We start from the raw sequence: 27,424 nt of genomic DNA, 5'->3' as shown, positions 1-27,424 counted from the left end.
TTCTATATTTCAAACTACCAAAATTTAAGCAGATGGATCATCATATTGGCTAGGCATTTGCCAATATATTCCAATAAACATCGAAAATAAGTAGGGGAAGAAACTTATTTTGATTGCTTAAAAATATAACTTTCAGTTAGGACTTTCATAAGAAAATTGACGTAGTCCTTATTCTAAAAAAGGGCAGCCTGGTGCAATAAGCTCCCGCTATGCGCGGGGTCCGAGGAAGGGTCGGACCACAAGGGTCTATTGTACGCTGCCTTACCTTGCATTATATATTAAAAAAAAAAAGAGAAGCGAGAGAAAAAGAAACAACCCACACTATGAATTTGCTTTCTTGGATTCTTCCCTTGCTTACTTTTTCACACTTAGAATAAGAAATTTCTGCAGTTCATTTGTTTGTCAAATATTAACACGCAGATTCTTCAGTTTGTTGAATAAGGCATTATGTATTGATTGCTTAATGATTCTGCTACTTTAGTTGCTTAAGAATATATTCTTCGTGGAGCAAGCATACACAAGAGGTCACTGTAGCAAGTAATATATTGGACTAGAGATGCTACTTATTTTGAAATGTTGGAAAACCTATATAGGCGAGGGTCATATAAGGTATATGATGTTTATGATGTTGGTCAAAATTATTAAATATCAGTTTCTGTTGCGTGTTTCCTAGGAAGATCTTTCTCATGTCCTTTGCTTTCCCCTCGTAATTTTATCTCATCATTTTATTTGCCATTACTAAACATAGTTACTCATCACTGATGAAGTCCTTGAAGAAATCCATCGTATTGATCTCAGACGTTCTCCAAATATATGCTCGCGTTCAAGGTGGTGTTCAAGCACTGCACCTCGATTATTTCACCAGGTACTTGCTAACTTACACCAATATTGGTAACCTTGCACAAAAAACTTACGCTGACGGGAAGAAATCACGAAGTGTTTTTGTCTCTGCTGAAATTTAGATCCTAGTCTTCGATGTTGTTCATTGATTCTGTTGATCATTTGGCCACACTTTTGTATGCAAGCTTGCATTCAACCGTTGTCCGACAGGAATTGTAACAAAATTAGCTGATCTTTAAAAAGGTACTTAATACTTTATGATAGAGCTCCATCCTTAGTGAGTTAAGAAACTACCAACTAAATCATATTTCAGTATCTTCAGCTGAGGATAAAGATGTTAATCGGGCCGGGCTGACCCATTTTCAACCCGGGTCAGCCCGGTTCAGCCCGTTACTGTAGCTTTATGTGCGGGCTGGGACGGGTTGGTCGGGGGGCGGGTTTTGGACGAACATATTTTGGATACCGGTGCACCGTTACAATTTTTTTTTTTTTATAATTATTTGGACCGTTGCCAACGGTCAAATTCAGAAATGACCGTTGGGGAACGGCCAGATTTTGCAGAAATGGCCATTTCGGCCTCCCCCATTAAAAATATAACCCTCCCACCCCTAATAATTGAAAAATTACTTTTAACCTTTTAAAACCTATAAATAGTCCCCCTTCTTCTTTATTTTTTCTCACAATTCACTCTCTTACTACTCTAATTCTCTCTCAGTTCTCTCTTGATATTATTGTTCTTAAATTCTCAAATCTCAAATTCTCAATTACTTATTATTTCAAGTTTCATCAATTATTTAGTTTAGCTATTATAAAATTATTATTATCAAATATCAAGTATTCAAGTGAAGTGTGCTATCAAGTACTATTGCCTATTGGTCTTATTAAATAATTTTTTGTAGCCACTTACTTTCTAATTTCAATTTTATAATTTTGAAATTCAAATTTCAAATTTAATACTTTAAAGTTTAAACTTCAAAGTTTAATTCTAAGCCTTAAAAGCTTGCAAACACTTAAGTATCAATAATATTGAATAAGAAAAAAAAATTTAATTAAAAAAAAGTACACTAGCCCGGCCCGCCCGAACCCGAACGGGCCCAAAATAACCCGAAAATTCGGGTGATTTTTAAAAATAGCCAGATTTACAACTGGTTGTTCAAAAATAGCCCAATTTCAAAAGTAATCAAAATTTAGCCACTTTTTATGTAAAGATAAATCTGAGCGAAAACACTGTTCAAAATCCGGAAAATACTCCAGTATATTATGCTGGAGTTCCAGCATAAGTATACTTGAACTCCAACATATTATACTGGAGTTCCAGGATAGTATGCTGGAACTCCAGCATAATATGATGGATTTCCATCATAAATACACTAGAACTCCAACATAATATACTGGAGTTCCAGCAAGTATAACGGTCCAGTATAATATACTGGAGTTTGGAGCACCAGTGCTCCAGTCTCCAGTATATTATACTGGAGCCAGCAAAGTATACTGGTCCAGCATAATATGCTGGAGTTCATACACAAGTGCACCGAAACTCCAGTATATTATGCTGGACCGGTCTCTATTGCAGCAAAACGGTGGCTATTTTTCATTGACTTGGTAAACGCTGGTTATTTTTGATTGACCGGTCCGAAAACTGGCTATACTGTGAAATTTTGGCCGAAAATTCCCAACCCGCTACCAGCCCGTTATCCCAGCCCGCTAACCAACCCGGTCCGATAACGGACGGGCTGTTTTTTTTTGTTCAACCCATCCCAGCCCGCCCGATAAACACCTATAGCTGAGGAGCACAGCTCCTCAAACTATTCTACCAGTGCAACTGATTCAAGATAGTTTGAATCAGATGACTGAATAGGAGCTTGATTATACATCAACATGAAACCATCATATCTTTACGACGTCATAGGAAAAAATAAGAAAAATATTGACAACTAGAAAAAAAAAAGGAAAAGTAAAGAGATCAAGCCATTTATTTTGGTTTTACATTGAGTCCTAAGAATTAGACCCAGTGGACATGTTTCTATTATCTTCCAAGAATTGAATTAGATCTCCTATTAACTTGACATGTAACCTTCTGTTCCCAAATATTGAACTGATTTCTTTTGCTTTCTCTCTAATTTTCTTTCCATCCATTTCCACCATTGCCAACTTCACTGAACTGGACACTGAGTCCCTTGTGTATGACCCATCCTCTTCAGTTCTTGGTACTTCTATACCAATTTCCTTGTCCTCTAAGATTCTTGCATTCAAACCTTGATCAACCGAAAAATGCGGCATAATCAATGGGCGCCCAAACATTAGCCCTTCTATTATCGAGCTCCATCCACAATCACAATGTGTCAAGAATCAGCCGACTCGTGACTTAGTATCTTCAACTGAGGTACCCACCTCTTCCTTACTATACCTCGACCGTATATTCTCTCCTCGAACCCATTGGGCAGCCCAATATAATCCATGTCTCTCGAGTTCAATGGCTTCCTCAGAACCCCAAAAAATGGTAATCCAGACAACTCCATCCCATTACCAACTCGCTGATTTCACTCAGACCAATAATCACTTCACTACCTAAGGCTACATAAATTAATGAGACTTTGGTTTGTTTATCTAGCAATTCTTCGTTATCATCACAGCTATTTTGCAATAAAGTTGACATTAGCCCCACAGGAAGTATAGGCCTGTGGTGAAGATCCTCCAGTAACTTAGCCACTGGCCTTCGAACTCGTGACACAGACATATAATAATTACGTCAACATCCTTTATCGTGGCCCTGGTATGATAAAGGTCTGACACACCAGACACATTCTTTTGCCCGGCCTCGACTATCCATCCACTTAGCCTCGTGGCGATGAAAAGCCATCTTTGTTTGAAATGGTATCCATTTCGGTGGCACCATAAACTCCTCCGGTGTTGGTGTTGGATTAGTCGAGCCAGTGAGCATCAGGTAATTTGTCGGTCCAATGAAAGACAGAAGCCAACTGGAAATCCCTAACCTAGTTGTAATTGGTGCCACATAAGGTGCAAAATCATGAATAAAGCAATCAGGAGAAGTTTTCTCCAAGAAACTTGTCAACTTAGGTTCTATATCAGCTAAGACTTTCTTAAGATAGACTCTTTGGTCTGGATATCCATACCGGCTTCTGCATTTTATGGTAGGCTATTAACTTTTGGAAGTGGGATTTTCACAAAGTTTATGAATATTCAAGGGAAGTTTTTGGAGGCGATCAATATCTCTTGGGGTGGAAATGAAGGAGATTTTGTGACCCTTTTGAGCAATTAATTTGGAGAGCTCAAGATATGGTATAAGGAAACATGGCTATATGAAGCTTATCTTCAACTTCAAAAGTCATTGATTTCACAAATTCAGTAGCCAAGGCATAAACAGTTTAGTATATGTATGTTTTTCTTTGCTCTGTTAATAACTTAATCACAAATACATAAAGAGCGTCGACCAGTGTTATCAAAGGCGCGCTTAAAGCACTCTTAAGCCCTAAAGCGACGCTCAAAACATGTTGAGCGCTTCGCCTAGCTTAGCGGACGCTTCAGTGTTTTCATCAAGGCTCTAAGGTATGCTTTTCCTTGCCGATGAGCGTAATTCTAAAAAGGTGACACTAAGCAATTGATATTTTACTTTATCTTAAATTTTCTTCAGTTTCTTTGTCCTTATCCCCCTTTTAACTTATACCCATTTTGTTTTTCCGTTTGCATCCGTACCCATTTTTTGTTAAAAGCGTTTTAAAAAGACGATTTTGCCCTTCTTTAATAAAAGACTACTAACAAACTGCAGGACAAAAACTTAAGCATGTTTAGGCTGAAGTTTTAGCAAATGAACTAAAAAACTTCGGCTTGTTTAGACTGAAGTTTCGGATAAAACTCAGGACAAAACTGTAGATTGCTTTACAAAACTTCAACATGTTTTGGTATGAAGTTTTAGCAAATGAACTAAATAACTTCAGCATGCATTAGGAAAAACTCTTTAGAAAATTACATACTGCAAGACAAAAACTTAAGCATGTGTAGTCTGAAGTTTTAGCAAATGAACTAAAAAACTTGTATGTTTAGTCTGAAGTTTTAGCAAATGAACTAAATAACTTCAGCATGTTTTGTCTGAAATTTTAGCAAATGAACTAAATAACTTCAGCATGCATTAGAAAAAACTTATTAGAAAATTACATACTGCAAGACAAAGACTTAAGCATGATTAGTCTGAAGTTTTAGCAAACGAACTAAATAACTTAAGCATGTTTAGTCTGAAGTTTTAGCAAACGAACTAAATAACTTCAGCATGTTTAGTCTGAAGTTTTAGCAAATGAACTAAATAACTTCAGAATGCATTAGCATGAAGTTTTAGCTTCAATGTAAAACAACTTCAGCTGCTATTGTAATTGACTGAAGTTTTACACCATCTCGCATGTTAATGAATAACCCTGGTATTGTAAAACAGGTATCTCCAAACGTTAGCATGCTAATGCTAATGCTTCAATATAAAACAACTTCAGCATGCATTTCATAAATGAGGCTACAGATCACGCGATATATTAGGGGTGTCATTGTCATATTATTACGGATTTTTTGTCAATTGGCTACCAAATCAAAAATTTTTAAAAATAGGGCACAGGTTAAAAGGTGGCACAAATATAGGGTACGGCTGCAAATCCCCCGTAGTTTTTCTCCATTTGTGCCTTTTTTCATTAAATCTCACGCTTTATTTTTGCTTTGCGCTTAAAGCCCTAATAGACCTTAGAGCCTTTTTGCGCTCTCTGACTTTGATAACACTGGCGTCAACGATGTATTTCTTAGGGGAATATTCAAATAAACCAGTTATTTAAGGGAGCATTTGCATCTATACACTCTTTTTGGGTCACGTTTTAACTTATATCTGCTTTGCAAAAATAATTACAAGTGTACCCACTTTTCGCGTAACTTCAGGCATACGGGCCTGAAGTAGCAAAAATTTTTGCCTGAAGTGTAGCTAAACTTTAGATATTATTGCATGAAGTTTGGCCTGACTTGTAAAGGCAATCACGCAAACTTCAGTTCATAGTGCAAATAGCAAATTTCAGTTCAATAAAACAACAGCATGCGTTGGCTGAAGTATTTGTTTTTAATTGCTGAACTTCAGCATTCTAGTAGCTGAAGCTTTGTTCTGTATTTGCTGAACTTCAGCATGTTTGAGCTGAAGCTTTGTTCTGTTTGTGATGAACTTCAGGGCTGAAGTTTGTTTTGTATTTGCTGAACTTTAGCATTCTAGGAGCTGAAGTTTTTGTTTATATTTGCTGAACTTCAGCATTCTTTAATAGCTAAAACAACAATGAATTTAATAGATCATGATTAGCAGCGATTGATGCTGTTCATTTCAAAGATTAAAAAATAAAAAATATTTTCGACATGAAAGCAAGTTACTACAGATAAATTAGAACCAAAAACCAATGTGCCTGTAAAGCTAAAATATCTAAGAGGTTAAAATATTGTGAATAAGACCAAACTGAACATAATGGGACAAGCAGATATATATGAATCATCATGCTAGAACGCATAACAATATCTCAATCTTCAGCATTCAGAAAACGAAGGAGGAGAAGGAGGAGAAAGAGGCTTGAAGTTGTTTAAACAGTGGGTACAGGTTAAAACTTTTTTAAAAAGTGGGTATAGGTTAAACGAGGAGCGACCAAATAGGGTGCCCGTACAATTTTTACTTACTTAAGTGATCATCATAGTACGAGATACTAAAAATCTAATGACTTTAACTAGGCTCAGTTATAAAATTTCAAAAGCATTACATTTCCCAAGTGAAAGCAACCCTAAAAACTTCAAGAACTATTTGACATGAAAAGGAACTCTAAATTTTGTCACATCCCTTAACATGAAAAAAATAAACTTAAGTTACATCTAAAATCTGATCAATTGTCATTTACCGTATAAGCCAATTTCATGCTGAAGCAAAGGTAGTTGAAAAGCTACTCCTCATCCACCACAACATTGATCTCACCTTTCTCAAGCATATCATAGAATTAATTCCTTAGTTCTTCTATGGTTGTTCCAATGGTGCGTCTTCCAGAAATCTCCGGTCTACCTTTACTTAATGGTAAAATCATTCAATGCGTAGCATCTCAACTATAAATGTCATAATCGAATCAGGTGGTATCTCTTCCTCATCACTATCACAAGGTTTAAAAACTTCACACCATGGTTGCGCATCGGTTGAAATTATCCTTTTGTCCCCAGTTTGCATTCCGACTACACCCTCATCAATACACGGTATGGTTCCACCAGCACCAATTCTAAAATTTAGGGTTCTGTTTCTTTCGATTGTTCTGCCCTTATCCAGCTCTAAACTATATCATATCTGAACCTTCTTTCCTGGGAGGGCTTTTTTCTGCTCCAACTCCTTTATTTCAAATCCATTGTTAAAGCACCAGCACGGTTCAGGCTCTCAGAACTATCTTCAATTTCCTCAGAAGGCTTCCCTTCATTCTCCTCTAAATTATTCTTTTCTGCATCATCTAATGCATCGACCTCTGAACCATCACTGCTCTCTGCATTGCCACTCTTCTGTTGGTTCTTTTCTGCATCATCAACCTCTGAACCATCATTGCCCTCTCCATTCTTCACTACTTTGTCATCTTCACTACGATAAGTGGATTGCATGGTTGACCTCGTCCTACAATGTAGCAATCCTCTCTTTGTGGCAATCTCAAGAGCAAAACCCTCAGAGAGAGTCGATGATGAGAGGCTGTAAGGGTTTTGGCCTTACATTAGTATTTGTTGCAGTATTTTAATTTTGCAAAAAGGGTTGCTTTTTTTAATGACAGTGATTTGAAAGGAAATAAAAATATAAATTTTGCAATTATGAGACGATCTTTATGAGGAGGCGGTGATACACGTTATCACTGTCGAATTAGTAATAATCGTGTTGTATGAAAGGATCAGAAGACGATTATTTTCCTATAGTTTAATATTTATTGCTATAATTAACTAACCGTGCTGTTAAGATACCACACGTAACATAAACATATCATTTCTAAAGGATGTAACTTTTATTATACATTCGTAGTAAATGACTTTGAAGTGTATCTTAACCGTTAAAACAGGTTATTTGGTAAATTTTTAGTTTACAAAATTGGAATTAATTACTATAGTAGCTGCCAACCCCTCCATCCTTAATTAAATGTTTCGGTTTCGAGCTCTGGGTATAGATATTCTTGATAGGAAGCGTATCCTCTCTTATTGTACCTTACGCAGTGTGAATGTAAATTAGTCGGTCTAGTGAATTTTGGATACCAAATGATTTAGAAGAAATAACCTGCCTTGTACAAAAGTTAGAACTCCTTTCTTAATTAAGAACATTTAGGGTTTGTTGGAAAGCCATCCGGTAATTGGAATTGGTGTAATTACTAAGGTAATAATTATATAGTATAATAGTTACACAATATAGTAATTACGATGACCTGTTTGTTTGTCTTAAGGTAATTACAGTGTAATTACAAGCGTACTGTTTGGTTGCATAAATATAATTACACATTCAAATTAAATTTTAGATGAATTAATTATCAAAATTTAAAAGTTAATATAATAAATATATGCCTATAAATAATTTTTTATAAGTATAAATGATATATATGATTTGGTATTTAAAATGTATATTTTTTCATGAATATACATTAATTAGTAATCATAATATAACTAATATTGTAAAAATAATTTATATATACCTTTTAAATTAATAATATTTAGTTTAATTACTTACAAAAACTAAAAATATATGTTTTGTAAGAACATCATAGATGCATGTTTGATGAAATAAATTAATATTTATAAATATATTCTCATAAAATTATTCAAATGTTTGACAAACTAATCATTCAATTCTAACTTAAAAAAATGAACAACATACAATGTGAGCCAATACTATCAAAACAAGTAAATTGGAACCACGAATATAACACAATTTCAAAATCCAAAAAAAAAAAAATAGTTTTACATATGTCAAATTACAATATAATAATAGTAATCCATTACAACTTAAGATTAGGAAACATAATAAGTTTATAACCTCATTCAACAACGAAATTCTACTTTAATTGTATCACTCATTATATGCCAAGTTTCTTTTTTTTTTTTTTTGAGAATGCATATGCCAAGTTTGTTAACGACTCATTATTTCTAATATTAGGAGGTGTAGTTTCAATAACTAGAATAATAACGCAGATACGCTAAATGAAGAAAATAAAATAAATAAGAAATACAATATAAGCAATTACATGGAATCTCAAGGAGTAAATGTAGAGAAATAAAATATAAATAATATACAAAGAAAAATATATTTTAAAGTTTACAAAGGAACTAAAAAGTAAAAATAAAATTAAAAAATTAAAATAATGGAAATAAAAAGTTATAAAGAAAATAATTTAAATAAAAACAAAAAGGAAAGAAATTAAAAAGCAACCTTTTAATTACACAGTGTAATTACTAGCNAATTCATATTTAAGCTTTCCGGCTACGCGCCCGGACTGCGCACGCAAATCGAGGAAACCCAAATGAGATTTTCAAGGACTCAGAAGCACAGAATGAATAAGTAAAATAGGTGATGACCCTTTGGGTCGTCACATGTACAAAAGAAACCGACAAACCGCAGCAACCCGATAATCCGAGTCAAACTGAGAAAAAAAAACCCGACTATGGTTTGGTTTGGTGTTGGAAAAAAAAACCGACCATAATTGGTTCGGTTTGGTTTTAACTAAAGAAAGTCAAACCGAAACCAAACCAACCCGACATTATATATATAGAAATTTTAGATATATAAATATATAAATATATTTATTGTTATGTAATTTATAAATATTTCTTAAATTTTTTCATAATTTTATCTTTTAAATGTATTATTTTAAGGTTGGACTTAAAACTTTTGATTGTTCCAATAAGTTTATAGCCATTAATATTAGTAAATTAAATAATGCTAACAAAAGCCCAAATCAAAATAAAATCAATACTAATGCTAACAAAAGACATTCAATTCAATAGTCAATACTACGAACGGGAATGTATTGAATATCTATTTTTTGTTTTGCAATAATTTAGATTAAAATGCATAACCTTTTTTATCTTTTCTTTAGCGTTTAGTCGTGTAATTAATACTCCTTATTTGTCTACTTACTTTAGCCTGACTTACTACTTTTAGATTATATTTATTACAACAACAACAACAACAACATACCCAGTAAAATCCCACTAGTGGGGTCTGTGGAGAGTAGAGTGTACGCAGACCTTACCCCTACCCCGAGTTTATTATGGTTTTCTAATTAGCAATATTTATATTACATAATTTTATTGTCTTTATTGTTGAATATTTTAGGATAATGCCATGACACATCTCATATTTTGTATTATTTTCTTGAAAAATACTTTATATAGTGTATCTTACTAGGATTAAAGAAATATTTTGAGCACAAGTTATATGTTTTGTTCTGTGAAGATTTTACCGGGAAAAATCTGAAAAACCCGAATAATCCGAAAACTCAAAAAACCCGAAAAAAATCGAGATTGAAAAATTCGAGTTTTATTCGTTTGGTTTGGTCTTCAGATTTAATAACCCGACACAATTGGTTTGGTTTGATAATCGTAAAATCCGAACCAACCCGACCTATATACACCCCTAATCCCTCCAATTACACTCAATTTCATGTTGACCAAGTAATTACTTGGCCAGACAAACATGTCAAACCATATATATTTACACCCAATATCCTAGGTGGCTTTCCAAACAGGTTGTTAAGAACTTTATTTGCGTCATTTTACGAAAAAAAAAAAGATGTTTATAATTAAATTCACAGGTAAGGAAATGTTAAACACATTTTAAATAGCTCAGCGAGCTACGTTTCCTTTTTCGAGGTCGTATCTTTTCAATTCACATTTACTTATTTCTTATTTTTATCCCAAAAATAAGAGAATGTAATTCATACTGCAAGAAAGTTGTATATTATTTCATTTAGATCAGTGGCTCTTGTAATGAGAATTGTCAGTTTCAAAATTGTGATCAATTAGTGGAAAATTAGAGTTACTGATATAGATTTTTTGAAAGGTAATTCTGTAAGGTATTTTTCTCCTACACAATATATTCAAAAATGAGAAAAGACATGAAAAACATTGGTTAGGTTGTCCTAATTAAAATACATTGGCGTTTAAGGAAAAAATGGATGTAAACATCTGTTCTGGGGCGGCTTAAGGCCATAAATCATGTATTAGGAATTCTAAAACGATGGGAAAAGGGAATGGGTAAGCCGAATAATAAGGTTGGGCCGGATGAGTGTTGTTTGCAACAAAGTTTCTGATGGGTATTACGGATAATATAAGGGATTTTTTCCTATCTATACCATATATGAAACCTTATTATCAAAAATGTTCATAATTTGTTAATTACACGTCCAGTCCACATTTTTACTACAATTTATATACCAATCCATAATTAGGCAGATTCTGCCATTTAAAACGCGCTAAAAAGAAGGCACGAAATCTGCGTTTGATTCTTTCCACATTAAATTCGAATTTTGAAACGTAAAGAGATCTCATTGCTGCGTAATTCTCTCATTCACTACAATTCTAAAACAGCGCAAGCTTCAGGAGCTCCAGTACTCAATTTGCTTTTACAAATTCTACAACACAATACAAATTGTAGAATTCAAAATTGTTCTTCATCGACCTCAGTACTCAAATTGTCGAACCTATATCTGTTCTTCATCTCTTTCACACCATAATCAACATTTTGTGGTGCAAAGTAATGGCCATTCTGCAGAAAATAAAAAATTATTGAACATTAGTAGTTTGCATAAGAAAGAAGCAGTAATCTACGTATAACTACATGATAACTACAAAATATAACTAAAAGAAGAACAGCCTACCCACACCTATAACTACAAAACAATACAGGACATCTACACATGTAAACATTATCTCAAAACAATAAGGAAGAAAAGGGTAACCACAGCTCTATAACTACAAAACTATAACAGTTAGTTCAAGTAACTCACAAAATGTAGATTAATTGTAGTTAGTATGAAGGTAAATGTAGCAGCATACAAAAGGTGAAAAATATACCTTATCTACAATTTACCCAGCAGCCTACAAAACAACTACAAAATAACTACATTTATGCACTGTCTAAAAATCACAATTACAATTAACCTTCAAAATTGAGACAAACAATCTACAAAATTTGGACAATTCCACATTTTACCAAAAAACACTTGAACAACAGATTTTTACAACCAAAATTACACTAAAAAACTGTAAAGAAAAATAATTAGTGTTTACCTTTACCAAAATCTTTTTGTGAACCAATTTTGGTACTTTTTTGGAGGGTTTCTTCTTTTTTGATTTTGATGAAGAAGGAGAGACCTTGAGTTTTTTTACAGATGGAATTTTAGGGGAATCTTCAACAAAATCATCATCTATACACAACTCTTTCCCCTTTCGTTTTANTGCTTTCCCTAAGTTCATTTCTGCTATTTTGGTTTGCCGGGACGTTCGGTATTAGGATTCGGAGTGTTTTGGGACACTTAGTCCCTAAATGAGAGTTTAAGAGTTGAAAAATGGTCCGTATTCGGAACAGTGTGAAGACGACCTCGGAATGGAAATCTGATGGTTCCGTTAGCTCCGTTAGGTGATTTCGGGGTTGGGAGCGTGTTCGGAATGTTATTTGGAGGTCCGTAGCTCATTTAGGCTTGAAATGCCGAAGTTTGGATTTTTGAAGTTTCCGGTCCGATAGTGAGTTTTTGATCCGAGGGTTGGATTTGAATTCCGGAAGTTGCTGTAGCTCCGTCATGTCATTTGGGATGTGTGTGCAAAATTTCAGGTCATTCGGACGAGGTTTGGTTAGGTTTTTGATCGAAAGCGTATTTGGTTAGAATTTGAAGTTCTTAGGCTTGAATCCTTGATTTAATCGGGTTTCCGGTGTTGTTTGGGGTGTTTTGAGGATTGGTGCAAGTTCGAATAAGGTATTAGGTGGTATTGGTGCTTTCGGTTGAGGCCCCGGGGGCCTCGGGATGATTTCGGGTGGTTAACGGGGAAATTTTTTAAGTTGTTGCAGCTGGTATGTTTTCCCCTCCGGTATTTTCGCTTCTGCGGTTTGGGAGCCGCAGAAGCGGCTTCCTCATCGCAGAAGCAATTTTTGGCTTCCCCTCAGAGACCGCAGAAGCGGAACCGCTGGAGCTGTCATGTGTCCGCAAAAGCGGAATTTCCCCCTTTAATGAGAAATCGCAAAGCGGTTATTTTGCCGCTTAAGCCAGACCGCAGAAGCGGTCCCTTGTCCGTAGAAGCGGAAATGTCTGGGCAGAAATAGGAAATTTCGAGGGTTTAATTTCATAAGTTTGAAAATCAATTTTGAGCTCGGGCAAGGGCGATTCTGAGAGGATTTTGGAGAGGAGATTATTGGGTAACATTTCTACGATCCTTTCTAGTTAATTTCTATCATTTAGTAGTTAAATCCACCTTTTAAATTCGAAGTAAGGATCAAAAATGGAAGAATTTGGGTGAAAGTTCATTGACTTTCTATTGGGTTTTGAGGGAGCATTCGACCTCCGATTTCTGAGATTTTTATATGGTTAGACTCGTGAGAGTACGAGGTTTCTGAAAATGTAAAAATTATTCGGTTCCGAGACGTTGGCCTGAGGGGCATTTTGGTCATTTCACCTATTTTCGCGCCTTAGCTTTAATTTCAATAGTGGAATCAGTTGTTTGCAATATTATTTACGATTTGTAATTTAATTGAATAGATTTGGGCCATTTGGAGTCGGATACTCGTGGCAAGGGCATCGTTCCCTAGTTGACTTCGCACCGGTTCGAGGTAAGTGGCTTGCCTAACCTTGTGTGGGGGACTTCGTCCCTTAGGATGTGATAATTGGTAATTGAATGCCTTGTACGTAAGGTGACGAGCGCGTACTTGAGCGAATTGTTGAAACCCGAATTTTTACTTAAATACTTGATTTGGATTCTCTTTCATATTTGCCTTACTTTACTTGCTTTTATAGCCTGTGCTAGCGTAGAAGAGCATGTTTAATTGATCCAAGCTGCCTATTTGTTTAAATTGTCTTAACTGTGATTATGTGGAGCATGTTAGGCCAGTATTATTTGATGCCTTGTATTGTTGTACTTAAATTTCTGAATAATTCGTTGATGTTGGTTGCGCATTTATATTGGGACTACGGATGCGGATTCCGGGAGTTCCCCCTTGATTGTATACTTTGGGACTACGGGTTTGATTCCAGGGAGATTCCCCTGCACTTTTATTTTGGGACTACAGGACGGTATCCCGGGAGATCCCCCTGCACACTGATGATTGGATTACGGGACGGTATCCCAGGAGATCTTTTGATATCGATATGAGATTTGGACTACGGGACGGTATCCCGGAAGTTCCATTGGACAGTTGAAAAAGGGCTACAGGACGGTATCCTGGGAGACCCCCGTCGGTATTCTTGTAATTTTGCTGTATTTACTTTGTGTTCCTGTTTTGTCTTCAGTTCTATATTTCATTGATCTGTCTTATCACATCACTGTGTTCATTAGTTTTCTTCAGACTTCGATACTGTTAATATCTTGCTATTTTATTGTTTGTCTCAGTAGGGCCCTGACCTTTTCCTCGTCACTACCCAACCGAGGTTAGGCTTGGCACTTACTGAGTACCGCTGTGGTGTACTCACGCCTCTTCTGCGTATGTTTTTCATGTGCAGATCCAGGTGCTTCTGAGCAGGCGTACCGCCAGTAGCTGTCAGGGAGCGTATTGGGGACTTGAGGTATACATCTGCTACGTCTGCAGATCCGCAAAGTCTCCTTCTCATTTTATCCATAGTTGTTAGATGTTATTTCGATCCCTCTTTGTATTAGACTATTCTGGTGACTAGAGCAGTGTAAGATTTCTTATAGCCTGTGTTGCCCGTGGGTTTCCGGGTCTTGGAGGTTATTTCAGTATTTTGTATTAAAGTGTATGTGCCAGGCGGCAAGTGTATACATTACTCATGTTATTTAGCTTCGAATATAAATTTCGCAAATGTTGTTACTTCCGCATTGTGTTAGGCTTACCTAGTCGTGAAGACTAGGTGCCGTCATGACGTGTTCACAATTGGTGAACTAGGGTCGTGACAATGGGATATCAGTTAATGTAGCTTTTGAAGCTTTTTTTTGGGAGTGTTGATTTTTTTCATGATTTGGGACTTGAAAAAACAGATGCAACTTCAAAATAGGATTTTGTGTTATTAACTGGAGAAGAAAATTGTAGAATCGTGGGTAACTGATGGTAAACATGGGTGAGAAGCGAGTATACGAAAATGGGGGAATTAACTGAAGGTAAAACGTGGGGGGTGTGGGGGGTGGGAGGAGAGAGAGGCGGTAAACGAAAATGGGAGAATATACGCTCCTAAATTAACGCCTAATATAAATGAAGCATTAATTATACCCTCAATTTGAATTATGGTATATAAATGGTAATTTGGTATGCTGAAATGTAATTAACACAATCCTTAAACATTGAGGGTAATAAGGTTTCATATATGGTATACGAAGGTAAAATCCCATAATATATAATGGGAATCTTACTAGGGTTGGGCATATATCGGGTAAAATCGATAATCCGAACCGTTAATTATTTTATTGGGTTATCGGTATTATTGGGCTAACGGTTCGGTATCGGTTTAGAAATTTTTCACTATTGGGTTATCGGTTCGGGCCTCGGTTTGCCAATTTTATTAATGGGTTAACCGATAACCCAATAAGAATTAATAAAATTATAACTTTACCCTTAAGTATATACATATGCTAGGGCTTCAGTTCATTCTCTCCTATTCTTTCTCAGCCGCACTCTTCAGTTGCTTCATCTTCTTTCTTCATAGACCTTACTAGTTACTTCTAGCGTAAGTCTTTAGCCTTATACATTAGGCTTTTAATTTCTATAACGAAATTCATCTTCATATTGGTATTTTTGACTGTTAATGATTCTTTATTTTTTTATTTTCATTTCTTAATTTTGTGAGCTCACGTTGTGCAGCCTATACCTACTACCAATTTTCCCTTCGCACTTATCAATTCTTAATCGACAATCTTCGTCAGTTTCGAGTATATTTTTTAACATTATTCTTCTATACAGTATGCTGAGCTTTGACAACAGGACAATATTTTCTTGCCTTCTAGGTGTTTTTCATTTCTGTGTTAGTATTGCCCAAGCACAGATCAAGGTTTTGCTCTATGGTTTCTTTTTTCAGGTTAGGCATTTGACAAACAACATCCAGTTTATCTTGAACTGTTAGTACTATATGTTTGGACTTGTTAATTTTATGGTAAAATTGCTACTACTTTATATTATTATTAATATATTTGGACAACTGTTGTTGAAGAATTAGTACTATTTCAGTTGTGGCCACTGGACAAAACGCAGAAATGAGTAGTATACTATATGTGAATTCTTCTCTTTTTTGCTTAAATCCAGTGAATTGTTTTCTCTTTTTAGCTTAACTCTAGATTGAGTTATCTTATCGGATAAACCGATAACCGAACCGATAATGATCGTTAACTGATTAACCGATAACCGATAATATTCATAACCGAACCGAACCGACCGATTCCCACCCCTAAATCTTACAGTAATGTTCTAAATAAGTCCCAACTTATTAACCTCTAGCCATTAAGCATAGACTTAACAAAACTAGCCAAACACATATAAAAATTGAAAACCCAAATAAATAAGGTTCTTTCTCTCCAAGAATCACACGCAAAGATCTTCTTCCATATTTTTAAGCGTGATTACCAACATTAGATGCAAGACGAAAATAAAATTTCATGGATGAGGTAACAAATAAGGTGATGAAATACAATATATAAAATGAGTATGGTTGAAATTCATTGAAAACATATAAATGAGTCAATATATAAAATTTGAGCAAGATTGGAGGTGATTTAGACTGATTTGGTATCAAAATTCATAGTTAAAATCGAGTTCAAAAAACTCTTCTGCGATACATGTATCACCCATGTATCTCACATACAAGTATACATGGATATACATTTGATACAAATATGATACATATGTGATACCCAAATGATACACAGTATGATACGCATATTTTTTTTCATGTTCATCTTCTTCTTCGAATTTTCAATTCAAACCACCTCAAAACTCCACCAAATCATCCCAAGTCTGAGATTCAAGCTCCTTAGGATGTACCTAATCTATTCTAATAATATCCACTCAAAAGAAGGCAAAAAATTTGATCTTTTTGTGGCTACAAATAGCTAATTGACTAATATTGGTAATAGTTGGCTAATATTAATAATATTTTATAAATTGACCAATTTTTATAATAAATTACTTATAAATAGACATAGCTGGTAGTTTCCCTGATATAATTGGCCACAAATAGGATCTCGTATAACTTTCCCAATAAAGTTTGTAATCGCTTTTTATCTGAATCCAATCTTGAGTAACTAACGTTCTTTTCAATTGATAATATATATATATATATATATATATATAGCTGTACTCTAGACTTTCTACTTATATAATAGGTGTCTTTCTTCAAGAAATATATAAAGTAATGTGAAAGGGAAACAATATCATACCATCTACAATTTATTTATGCTTACAGGAGATGTCAAGGTAACAATATTCAGAAAATATTTATAATCAATTACAAAGAATATTATGACAATCAATACAGCATCTTTTTTGTAATCCCCTTTGAAGATAGACTTACCTCTCCTAATCATGTATACATCAATTTGAAAAAATTATATAAGAAAAAACAAAAGAATATTAACATATTGGGGTAAACTTGTAATCCTCCTAATTATGTATAATATCCATTTGAAATTAATTTTTTTGTGGAGGGCCTTCCAAACGAATGTAGTCATAGTGATGTCCATAGAAAGGATTACCACTTTTAATTTGCTTTAAATATATTGTATTTTCTCCCTTTTGTAATTCATACCCTTGAATTTGGAAACTGAAGAGCCTATATAGTCCATGTATTCCATGTCTAGCTATTGCATTACTCCTTCCAATTGCTGGAATTTCAAAATGAGGCTTTGGTCTAGATTGGTCATTGATCCTCCCCTAAAATTGCAAAAAATTGACCAAAATATATTAATATCCATAATACATTTAAGGTTAAAAAAAATTTAACGTTGACTCAAAAGAAAGGGGAAATTACACAGTTGGCCGTCCAGTCAAAAATATTAACAGTCTCAAGCCGATATACATCGATTATACAGTCAAACCTCCCTATAACAGCCTTATTTGTTCTGGATTATTTTGGCTGTGTAACAAAGTGCTGTTATAGAGAATAAATATTATAACATAGCATGAAAATTGGTTCCATAAAAAACTTAACTTTTATAGTGAATGGTTGTTATATAGCGATGCTGTTATAGAGAGGTCTGACTGTATCCTAATTATATAAGGTTATACTCATGTGCATATATTTATATTGCCGGCTATTTTTTTTTGGTGGGCGGATATGCAACGTAAAAGTCCCAAAGAGATACTCCACTAAATATGCTTAAAACAGGAAATGCAGAACGCTGAATGCTTATGCTAGTATTTAACTATTTATAACAAATTTCCTTCGAATAAAAAAAAAAAAGAAAAGAGAAAAGAAACAAGAAACGAGAAGCACTAATCATTTGCAAATAATGAAGCTTTACTCATGATAAAATGAAAGTATATGAAGGTTTTTTCAATTTTTATTGATAAATCACAAGTTTTCCCTTAAAGTGACCGTTCCATATTTACAAATGTTCTATTTTCGATATCAAATATATGTGAAAGGAGAAAGTAGTTACTTGATGTTAATTCCCTCTCTAGAGCGGATTCAAAATTTTAAGTTTATGAGTTTTGAATTTTGGTGACAATAACTTATTGGATTGTGAATAAATTATATATACATATTTAATGAATTCTTAATACAAATACAAAATTTTGGCTAAAAATATTGAACTCTGTTAGCAATGAAAAATTTAGTCAGGGTTATAACTTAAATATATACCTGTAAATGCGAATAGGTTGCAGAAGCCAATGCTACACGTAGTGTATAAGTTCCCTTTGGATCAACACTTGGTAGTCCAAATAAAATTTGCCATGTTGTTGGTATATAATTCTTGCTTCTAGTTCTCCTGCATTAATGCAATGTAAAAATTCAAAAACTAAAAAAAACAAATATAATTACTTGAATTAATTAAAATTGGAGAGGAAAATATGAATTAGTCACCTTGTAACATGAGCAAAGAACCAATCTTTTTGATAATCACTAACACCAACTTTATATACCAAATCTTTATTTGGATATAAATCAGTGTAACGATCCCACAAACCATATTGTCTAAATCTGTTGACAATAAACAATAATTAATCAAATTTAGTTTTTGAAGCATGAAACTGTATATGTTTAAAAAAATAGAAGCAAATTTAGGGTAAAGGGGTGACTGACTTTTGTGTTATATTATTATTGAATAACTGGTTTCTGAGCCCAGGCAATGGATCAGGTACAAAGAACTCTGCAGCAGTCCGATCAGGAATGCCTATTTCCCATAGAGTTGGACCATTTCTTGGAGGATCAAAAACTAGGTTACCTAACTTAATATCACTTCCTGCAGAAATATTGGACTTTTAAGCAATTAAAATACTATCGACTGTCTGTATGAGTTTAATTTCTATGCGCTAATTGTATAAACAACATGTACATACACGATCTACTTATAAGATAATCATGGATAAATTGCTATGATAATATTAATTGATAAAAATAGTATTTATTTAACTTGATATATATGACAAGTTAAGGAAAAATGACACTGTATAGCCGCTCTCAAAATAATAGCTGATTGTATCTCTCTCTCTCTCTCTCTCTCTCTCTCTCTCTCTCTCTCTCTCTCTCTCTCTCTCTCTCTCTCTATCTCTATCTATCTATCTATCTATCTATCTATCTATAGAAACTATATATACACACACACACATTCTGTATGTTATATACAAGAATTATACAAATTTTATACACTTTTTCGGCTATCGAATGTAAATAGTTTCTTGCGCGAGCTAAAAGTGAAAAAAGCCCACAAGTTAAACTACTCCCTCTTGTCCACTTTAATTGAATTTTTGATTGTTTTCGCACATACTAAGGAATTCACCTTTTAACATTAATTAGCAATGAAATTGACCATATTAACCTTAGTTTTATTCATTGAAAATATAATAGATAATCCAAGAGTCTTTACTCCAAGGGCAAACTTTGGAAATAAGAAGTTAATTCCTTCTTGATATCTGAAAAAATCAAATATTATGAACCATGAAAAAAGGTCAAAAAATCAATTAAAGTGGACCGGAGGAAGTATAACACAATATAGTAAAAATAACACGGGCTAGCCAGTTTTCGGACTGATCATTGAAAAATAGCCAGCGTTTGCAAAGTCATTGAAAAATAGCCACTATTTTGCTGCAACACCTGCGTATGAACTTCCAGCATATTATGCTGGACCGGTATATTATACTGGAACTCCAGTATATTATGTTGGAGTATTTTCCATATTTTGAACAGTGTTTTCGTTCAGATTTATCTTTACATGAAAAGTAGCTAAATTTCGAATACTTTTGAAACTGTGGCTATTTTTGAATGACCACTTGTAAATCTGACTAATTTTGAATTTCTCCCAAATAAAATCCTTGGGGTAACAATATATATAGGTTAAATTTCGGCCCATTAAAAAAGACATTATTCTTTCTTTTAACATCTCACTTAATTGCCACTTCACCAATTGGAACGATTAGGGTAACAAAAAAAGTAGAAAATGGATTTTTTTTTTTTTAATAACGTTAAATACTTTGAAACAAATACAGTTTGTTAAAATAACCACTAATATTCAGGACAGGAGAAGTAATTTTAAGATAGAGAAAGAAAAAAAGAAATTAAAGAAGAAAATGACCTTGTTTGACATTTATGTCATAGTTGTATTTGTAATCTCCAATAATTCCAGGGACCCAAGAATACAAGCTATAAGTTCCAGGTCTAACACCAGTGATCTTGAATTGTCCAGTCTTGTCTGTTTGAGTCCAAAATTGATAACCCTGAGCAATAAAAAGAAAAAAAATTAATTTATATACACTGACAATATAAATATTCTTTGTGTATTTTAATATGTTGTAGCAGATAATTTGCCTTATGTTTTGGCTTTATAAACATTGAACATGGCTTACTTTGGTCTCATATTGCCATGATCCAACATCTCCAGGAAGAGCTAATCCAATATATGCAGATTTTGCATATATAGGATCTTTGTTTATGTACCTAAACAAGATTAACTATCAAAAAACCCCTTTGATATTTTTCTCATAATACTTTACAACTGCTATGAAAATAAATCCCTACTCCTAGTGAAACAATAGAAACATAGGAATTAATTAATTAAATTAATACCTGTCTCGTACAAATAATTGACCTCTAACTATACCCCGTTCATTAGCATGGGGATAGTCAAGAGATTCTGGGAAATCGTATGGCCATTTTGCAGTTTCTTCCTGCATCTGCAGAGGAATAAAATTCACGAATTAGCATTTTTTTTTTTTTGTATTCTAGGGAACCTGCAATTGCTATCCTTCGGGTGTGCTCTAGGTAAACTCCGCTCCAGTGCAATAACTCGCAAATCACACTAGAGAGGTAAACTGCACTAGGAAAGCCCCGTGTTATGAGGTCGATCGAGAAAGTATGCAGGGGGTTTCGAACTTTCAACCTCCCATTTGGGGGATATCCTGCTCAATCAACTCGGACGCCCTTGCAAGTTTAGTTGCTTTTGCTTAACAAGTTAAAATACACTAAAAGGGCAGTCCGATGCACTAAGCTCCCGCTATGCGCGATTGTCGGGGAAAGGGCTGGACTACAAGGGTCTATTGTATGCAGTCTTACCTTGCATTTCTGCAAGAGGCTGTTTTCACGGTTAGAACCCGTGACCTACTAAGTAGATCACATGGCAGCAACTTTACCAGTTACGCCAAAGCTCCCTTTCAACAAGTTAAAATACACTGATTATAAAAAAAATCTTATATACTATCAGTATGATAATAAAATTCTTTCTAAATTGGAGTATACTAGTTTCATGTGATAGTACTGTTTAACTATAATAGGATGAATTTACCTGTCTTTTAGCATCTTCCCAAAGTGTACGGTGGTTGTCACCAGAGTCTGAGTTAAGATAGAAGAAAACAGGGCCGAAAACCTTTTTCCATGCCTCTCCTTCTTTGAGTGTGACTCCCAATTCTGGCCCTGCATAATGCCCGCTGAAAAATACCTATACGAGAGGCGTGATGGAATAGTTAGAATCTCTTCGTCCTTAATTAAAGGTTTTTATTTCGAGTTTAGGAGTAAAGATTCACTCGATATATAGGGAGGGATATATCCTACGCAAATTCGGATTAGTAAATTTGGTAAATTTTGAATATCGAACGCTTCAAAAAATATATCGTAGAAATTCCTGATAAGGGGCACTTACTGCTAAGGATGTCGGACCAGCATGAGAAGTAAGATCTTGCTTCATTGGTCCGCCGTTACAGTATTCATTACTAGGTGTGATCACCCAAAACCCTACGTGCGGAGTATTGCAAACCCATCCATGTACTTTGATATCCTTATTTTCGAACGAATATTGGTACTTGTCATCCACCTAAATGGTAAAACGGAGATGGTAATTAAACAAAATGAGTTCGAGTTTAATTTCTGTATACTGACAGCGTAAAGATATTTATCAGATTTAGTTGAATAGATTAAGTTTCTTACCTCTCCCTTAAGTTTAGGATTTGATGGATGTGTTAGTAAAACAGCTTCTTTGTAGTCAAGGACTTGGCCAGCAGAGCGATCTTCATCTGTTGGCATCATTCTTTGCATATCATCTGATATGGCCATATAGTGAAACCTAATCATTGGAAATTCAACACAAAAAAAAAAATTCCAACTTGTGATCAATTTAATTAACAATAATAATAATTACGTCTCAATTATATAATGTCATCAGTAAACTCAGTTTTATTAGCTTATATATAATACAAAAAGGGAGCCTTGGAGACCTATAGGTCAGAGCCTTCGAGCTGTCGAAATAGCCATTAATACTTGCATTAGGGTAGGTTGTCCACATCATACCCTTAGGGGGAGGGGAGAAGGGGGAGGGGGGAGGGGGAAAGGGTGCGGCCCTTCCCTGGACCCCTGGTGAATGTGGGAAGCTGGCTGCCTTTGTTTTTTAATACACTATGAGCAACTATGAGCCAGTCGGATTCTTGTATACCTATTTTAACCGATATACACTGATTATACACAGTTATACATATGTTATACATGAATTATATATCCGTTAGCTATTTTTAATTTAAGAGATGACTGGACGACTTAACTTTTCTATAAAAAATTAAATCACATAAATGAGAGGTATAAATAATTGGAATCTTACAAAGCCCTTCTAAGCTTGATGGCAATCCTGGCTTCCTCAATAATTAGACTAGGCCAGCCCTTCAAGTGTTCAAATATCCCATATGAATAAAATCCAGAACTCCCACGCAACATCACAAACCTGCAAATTTTAGTTTATTTCTTATTCTTTTGTATTTATAAATACAAAATTAACGTTTTTATTGCTACCATTTTAACTTGATAAATAAGGTATTACATACGAATGATTTATTTAAATAAAGCTTACCTTTTGTCAATATTTAGAGGAAGATCATGGGCAGAACTATTAATGGAGGCATTCCATGTTTTTGTGAAAGAAACTTCCAGTTTGTTTTCATTTTGTGCAACAACTCTGAAATTTGTCGCTAAAAGCCTGCAAATATTTATATTAATTGGCATGTTTAAAATGTATATATTTCATCGATACGTTTTACTTTTTTTGGATTTCCACCCGGGCCACCCTGGTGTCCGAGTCGAGAAGTCCCATATTGGAGGTATAAGCTCTCGTTAATAAAGATGAATTCATACTCAAAATTTGAATTCGAGACCTCTGATTAATTTACCACTCTATCACAATCTTTATTGGTCATTATCGGTATGGTTTTATACACACTGAGACACCTTATAAGTGAATAATATTGAACTTATAAATGAAAAAAGAAGTAATTAACTTACATATCAAAAGTGTGACCCTTGTCTCCAGGACGTTCCCACACGGTATCCCAATATCTACATTATTTATAAATTGAGAAAATTATACATTTCCAAACCTTAATTAACTATAGAGATTATAAGAGATCGAAATTTATTTTTCAAAATTATTATAGCTTACCCTCTATTTGTATCTTTGAAGTCATGCTCTAAGACATTATCAATACCATTGTAACGCACCCCAGCAATGGCTCCAGTTGGATTAGTTAGAGTAACTTGGACAATGCCATTATCCATCACTACCTGATAATTTTCCAACTTTTAGCTCCATAATTATATGGTAGGGATTGATGCCAAACCCTTGCCCCACAAGGCGGCTTTAATTGGAAAAAAACTCAACAATCAAATAATATAGATATCCATAGACCTTCTCATATTTAATTCAAGAGCTAACTAAATTACCTTTAGAATAAAATTTTGTTTTGAATATTTTACCCATAGTAAGATGATTTATAGACTATAGTTACACAAATATCTATGGCTTATTATACACATACATTTTATAAGTTTTTTTTTTTATCTTTCTTAAAATTCGTGTCATTTTTACAACTTTGCCACATAAAGTGAAACGAGGAGTAGCTAAAGTGAATAAAGGTCAATTGCGCAGTATTTTCAACTGTAAGGTTGATTTATTGATGTGCAAATATTTCAAGTTCCTCTTCGTTTTGTGGAAAGTTTGAGACAGTTTATTTGACAAATAAAAAAAGTTTCTTTTCCTTTCCTTCTGAAATTATATTTGACAAACTTATTAGGCACTGAACATTTGAGAAAATCAGTGGGAAAATGACATTGTATAACCGCTCTTAAAATAATAGCAGTAAAAAAAAAAATTATATATGTATATATATATAATATTATACAAATTTTATATACTTTTTCGGCTACCGAATATAAATTTTGTCACAGGCTAATAGCGATAATACCCCAAAATTAGTGATAGTGGTGGCTTACATAATTACGTGAGATATGCAGTTTGACAGGAGGAGTAGTTGATATCAACTTTTGACTAATCCTCAGTGGAGTTTGCCTGCAATTAGGATTTAACAGAGAAAAAAACATGAAAATATGAGTTTTAAAATAAAGTCAGCTTAGCTGGGTTAGCTTTGGTTACAACTAATAAATAACTAAACCATCATAAACCCTTTGAATTTCTGCACATAACCTACCTGAGATGTTGTATTTCTATATATTTTTCATATATAAACGTCAAAACTAAACCATTATTTAATTTCTTGAAACAAAATAGAATTTAATAAGATAACAAGCTAAGTCAACCTCTGCAAGGAAAAGCTCAACGTTACCACGGATTTATAATTCCTTTGCACACTATCAGTACTATTGAAATATATGTTTAACATTGTTGTCAGTCTTATTTTTCAGGTTACTATATATTATTAACTTTTGGTTGACCGTCAAAAATTCTTTTGTTGTTAGTGAATAAAAGTTAAACTTACATTACCAGGTTTCATTTTAGTGTAAAGAGAATTCAGATAACACTATAAATCTATAATAGAATAATTTAGAAGAATTAATCTTCATACCAGCTAGGAAAAGTAAACAATGAATCCGGCCGACTATTTGTATAATAGTCCTAAAGTTTGTTTTTGAGTTGTTAGATAATATACCTCAACAGGCAGGAAATAAGTTGTGAAAATGTGCTAATTTTCCATACGTGTAGTTTGTAGACTAGGTTGTTCAACCAATCCTTACATTTTCATAATAAAACTAAGAATGGAGAGGTAGAATGTGAAAAGAAAGGAAAAACAGAATCTATTTTAGGACCATAACTAATGACTTTCGTGTTATAGAAAATAGAAAATGAATGTAACTTTTTTCAATTGCTAATGACTTTGTAGAATGGAAGTATCATTTGAAAGTAAAAAAGAAATAAGCAAATAAAGTTAAAATATTGCTGGAATTGTCGTATTTGATGGCTGATTACTAAAAGGATGACCCTAGTTGGAAATGCATGAGTTTTCTCCTTTAATTTCCTTATAGATTAAAATTAAAACACTAACATGTTTAGAGAAAAAAATTACAACTTTCATTTTGTTTATCTGTTGTAACATATAACTTATTACCATAATCTACGTATATTAAACGATGCATGCTACAGGGTATTGCCTATAATAGGCTTTTAATTGATCTAATAGTTCAAATAAATTTAAGCCATCAATTTATAACATTTAAATTCTTTCCTTTTTTTCTTCTTTCTGAAGGGATACGATGAATAAGTTCATATCTTTATTTAACAATAATAATAACGCCTCAGTCCCACACAAGCATGAAATTGATTATATGAATCCAGAGGCGGATCCATGATTTAAACTAGCTCTATGGTTTCAACCTTCAAGATTTTTAGCACTGAACGCATTATATTTATATAGTTATGGGTTCAAATCTACTATTTGTTGCAATGTTAGTAGATTTTGCACATAAATTTATGTTCCGCATAGAAAGTATGGGTCCACTTGAACCCGTCACGTATATACTACATGCATGCGCCCCTGTATGAATCCTCATTGACCATATTTTTTCCAGTAAGTTCATCTCAAGTCAACATTATACGATTTAAAGATTGTATTGGTAAAAATTTAAAAGAACAAGTGATCAAGAGTACCTAAAATGGTCCGTCCTTGAACCACAAACAAGCAAGAAAAGCTGGAAAACAATAGCACAAAACAATGAAACCAGACGCCATTGCCTCTTCCAACCCATCTTATTCATGTTTTAACTCTGCAACATGAGAAGTACATAACTAAAATTAATGAAAAGCCATCATAAATTTACTCCCTCCGTTTCAATTCAGCATGGAGTTTAAGGAAAAAAGAACAAAACTTTTTGAATTCATGCTCTTAAACATGCGCTGAGATATTTATGGCTATAAAGCATGTCATTAAAGATAAAATAAAAGTTTAAAGCTAAACTATTTTTAAATATACAAAATCATTTTTTTTTTTTTGAATGAACTAATAAATAAATAGCCAAATAAACTGGATCAAAGAGTATTAGAAACCATGCAAGAAAAAACTATGATGAAAAGGGACATGGAAAAAAAATTAGGTTAAAAAATTGCATGCTTACCTTAATTAGGCGAAGTGAAAAATATTAGCTGATATAAGATGATGCAGAGAATAATTATGGAAATGAAGTCGTTTACTTTCTTTAGATATATATAGGGTTCAAAACTTATATAGGTTTAGATCGTCTGATGTAATAGTGAAGTTAGTAAGACAAAACCCAGCTGAACACGATACCAAAGTGGTATATTTATTATATACGGTATATAACCAAGATTTAAAGTTTATGGGTTTAGAATTTTACTATTTTTAAATTATTAAATTCTAAATTAATATTGTATTTATATTCAACAGAATTTTAAGACAAATACAATAAAAGACAGTTCGGTG

General features: G+C 33.8%; 1 protein-coding gene across 1 annotated transcript; it reads right to left on the bottom strand.

Annotated features, from left to right (window-relative positions):
- Positions 17,433-27,176, bottom strand: LOC109225266 (rhamnogalacturonate lyase-like). Its single transcript, XM_019389874.1, has 17 exons — positions 27,099-27,176; positions 26,635-26,750; positions 24,966-25,041; positions 24,136-24,257; positions 23,979-24,032; positions 23,551-23,676; positions 23,305-23,424; positions 22,641-22,776; positions 22,357-22,527; positions 22,003-22,155; positions 21,288-21,394; positions 21,068-21,158; positions 20,797-20,938; positions 19,308-19,467; positions 19,089-19,205; positions 18,867-18,993; positions 17,433-17,935 (listed from the first exon to the last, which is right to left on the bottom strand). The coding sequence occupies exons 2-17, from the start codon at positions 26,739-26,741 to the stop codon at positions 17,693-17,695; spliced, it is 2,052 nt and encodes a 683-aa protein (XP_019245419.1). The 5' UTR covers positions 26,742-26,750; positions 27,099-27,176; the 3' UTR covers positions 17,433-17,692.

This window comes from Nicotiana attenuata, chromosome 5 (assembly GCF_001879085.1).
Source record: "Nicotiana attenuata strain UT chromosome 5, NIATTr2, whole genome shotgun sequence".
Lineage (NCBI taxonomy): Eukaryota > Viridiplantae > Streptophyta > Magnoliopsida > Solanales > Solanaceae > Nicotiana > Nicotiana attenuata.
This window is presented reverse-complemented; position numbering and strand designations above follow the sequence as displayed.